At 55.1% G+C, this 3015-nt stretch overlaps 1 protein-coding gene across 1 annotated transcript in view; it reads left to right on the top strand.

The window, feature by feature from the left end:
• CPT1A (carnitine palmitoyltransferase 1A (liver)) overlaps window positions 1-3015 on the top strand; it is a 42223-nt gene that overhangs the window by 31360 nt on the left and 7848 nt on the right. Inside the window, exons 12-13 of the mRNA XM_015568949.1 lie at window positions 1336-1452; window positions 2834-2998. Of these exons, the coding sequence (XP_015424435.1) occupies window positions 1336-1452; window positions 2834-2998 (282 nt within the window). The remainder of the gene's footprint in view (window positions 1-1335; window positions 1453-2833; window positions 2999-3015) is intronic.

A 3015-nucleotide genomic window follows, 5' to 3' on the forward strand; every position in this document is an offset into this window, starting at 1 on the left:
GTATATTTAACTGTCCTTGCTCAGCGGACAGAATGGTCTGTGAGTCCAGGAACTGGACGGGGGCCCAGGTGCTCCCCACGGGGACCGGTGGGAGCTGACCGTCCCGGTGGAGGTCCATCAGCGCTGTGTGCCAGTTAAAAACAGATCTAGTCGAAGGTCAGAGCTGCACCCCGTTTGCTATCAGTGGGTTTTTGATGTTTAAATGTCCTGGGCTTTCGGCTCTGATGCCCAGCAGCTCAGATGCAAGGACCCTGCCGCCTGTGCTGTTCAGGCTGCGTGGCACTCACCACCCGTGAACGTGGCCCCCCACGCTCCCCCATCCCGGAGCCCTCATTCCCCTCACCATCTGCCTCCCCACTGGCATGTAAGCCCTGAGCATAGGGGTTCCATTTTTTTAATTACTATTATTATTATTTTTTTTAGTGAGAGAAAATTCACGGACTGTAAAATTCCCCCTCTTGAAATGTATAATTCAGTGGGCTTTGTATATACACAAGGTGGTTGTGCAAACCATCAGCACTATCTAATCCCAGGACATTTTCATCACCCCCCAAAGGACCTCCCCATCTGCCCCCGCCCCTGGCGGCCTATCAACCTGCTCTCTGCCTCTGGATCCGCCAGCTCTGGCCGTTCCATAGAAGTGAGGTCACACAGTGTGGGCTGTGTGTCTGGCTTCTTCACTTGGTGTGCTTACAAGGTCTGCCTGTGCTCTGGCATGCGTCCGTGCTTCGTCCCTTTTCATGGCTGTATAGTATTCCTTCGTATGGGCAGGCCACACTTTATCCAGTTTATCGCTTGGTGGGCATTTGGGTTGTTTCCACATTCTGAATCCTGTAAGCAGTGCTCCCATGAACATGTGTGCACAGGTTTTATGTGAACATCTGTTTTCATTTCTCTCGAGTGTGCATCTAGGGTTGGACTTGGTGGGTCCTGTGGCCAGGCCTAGGGACCCTACCCGTGCAGGAATTTCCTGCACTGGGCCTCTAGTATCTCTATAAAGAACAAGGATTTGTCTACTTTGGAGGACAAATACGTTTTTGTTTTTTCTTTTCGTTTGTTTTGTTCATCCTCACCTGGGGATATTTTTTCCATTGCTCTTCAGAGAGAGTGTAAGGAAGCGGGGAGAGGGAGAGAGAAACATCGATGTGAGAGAGACACACTGACCAATTGCCTCCTGCCTGTGCCCTTGACCAGGAATCAAGCCCTCGACCCTTTCGTGTTCGGGTGGGCACTCTAACCACTGAGCGCCCTGGCCAGGTGGGACAAATACGTTTTCCCTAACACTGTGGACTGTATCATCTTCTCTGACTCCCACGTGTATCTTTTCCCCGACAGTACGTCTTGGCCACTGACAGCTTCCAGCTGGGCTACTTGGAGGATGGACACTGTAAGGGGGACACCAACCCGAGTATCCCACCCCCCAGCCGGCTGCAGTGGGACATCCCGGAGGAGGTGAGTGGGCCGGTCACAGGTGCTCGTCCCCGTGGCGGGACCTGTGCTCGCAGCTCACAGGGAGACCACGGAGGCCGAAATTCGTCCGCCTCACAAATTTTTGCTGAGGCCGTGGAGCGGCTCCCGCTCCTGTGCCTGAGAAACCCCAGTGAATACTTCTTCTTCCGTTTGGAGCTTTTAGCTAAGATTGTCAGGGAGAGTTCCAGCTCAGACGCCGCTACCCTGCGCAGTGAAAGCGTGACTAGCTTCCTCTTACAGCTGAAATACTCTAAGTCACTCACGTATCATGTTTGTTTCTCCTAAAGATTCTCAGATGTCGTCCATTCAGCACAGGTTTTTTCGGGAAGGAATTTTAGGGCTGGCAATGCCAAATCCTGGCTCGTCTAATCCAAGCAGGAATTCCTGGGCCCCAAGAAGTAATTTTTTTTTTCTTTGCAAAAAATATTTATTTCTCATTTAATGAAAGGAACCATGTCCAGCAATGCATCTTTAGAATCCCCTGGCTGTAAACTGTTTTAGAAATACCATAAGGTACCCTTGCAGACCTCGGCGTCACCGGGTTTAAGATTTTATTCCAATCCTCGCCTGAGGACATGCTCATCAATTTCAGAGAGAGGAAGGTAGACAGAGAGAGAGAGAGAGAAACACGGATGTGAGAGAGAAAAGCGATCAGGTGATTCCCATAGGCCCCAACCGGACAGAGTCTGAACCGGAAACCGAGGCAGGTGCCCTGACCGGGAGTTGAACCCCAGACCTTCCCGTGTAGGGGACGATGCTCCAGCTGACAGCCCCCCGGCCAGGGCTGCGCCACGTTTTCTATTTCGTTGTCAGATTTGAACTCACTGGGGGCTGGAAGTCGTTTCCGATGTAGAAAACGAAGGGCCCGGGGCGGACTGTCCCAGCCCCGCCTTCCCGCCCTGCGGCCCCTCTGCTGCCCTTTCCCGCCGTCTCTGCTGGGAGCGCTGCGTCCGGCGCCTCGGGCGGCCTTCCCGCCTCACGGCTGCAGTGAAGGCTCCTCCACGTTCCTTCACGGCTGGAAAGCTCATTTCCATTGTGTGGTTGGACCGCAGTCCATTCATCTTTTAAAAGGGTCCTCGATCGCCCCTGTAGAGTAATGGGTTTTACAGGGCACACCCGCGGCTGCTGGGCGTGCCCTCTGGGGTCCGACCGGGAACCAGGAGGCCCCGTGTCCCAGCTGTGCTCTGCCTGCGGGGCCCCAGGGCGCCTCGAGGAGGGGGCATGTGGCAGACACATGGAAAGAACCGACGAGAAAGCACCGTCTGTGTCGCCAGGCGACAGCTCTGTTGGCTGCGCTGGGATGCTCCTCTGCGTGTGTGTCAGCACCTCCCCCACAAGGGAAACCCTCCCTCCTCCCCCCCAGTGTCAGGAGGTGATCCAGACGTCCCTGAGCAGCGCCAGCCTCCTGGCCAAGGACGTGGACTTCCATTCCTTCCCCTTCGACGCCTTCGGGAAGGGGCTGATCAAGAAGTCCCGCACGAGCCCGGACGCCTTCGTGCAGCTCGCCCTGCAGCTGGCGCACTACAAGGTGAGGCGCGGGCTTGC

This window comes from Myotis davidii, unplaced genomic scaffold, assembly GCF_000327345.1.
Source record: "Myotis davidii unplaced genomic scaffold, ASM32734v1 scaffold425, whole genome shotgun sequence".
In the NCBI taxonomy this organism is placed as follows: Eukaryota; Metazoa; Chordata; class Mammalia; order Chiroptera; family Vespertilionidae; genus Myotis; species Myotis davidii.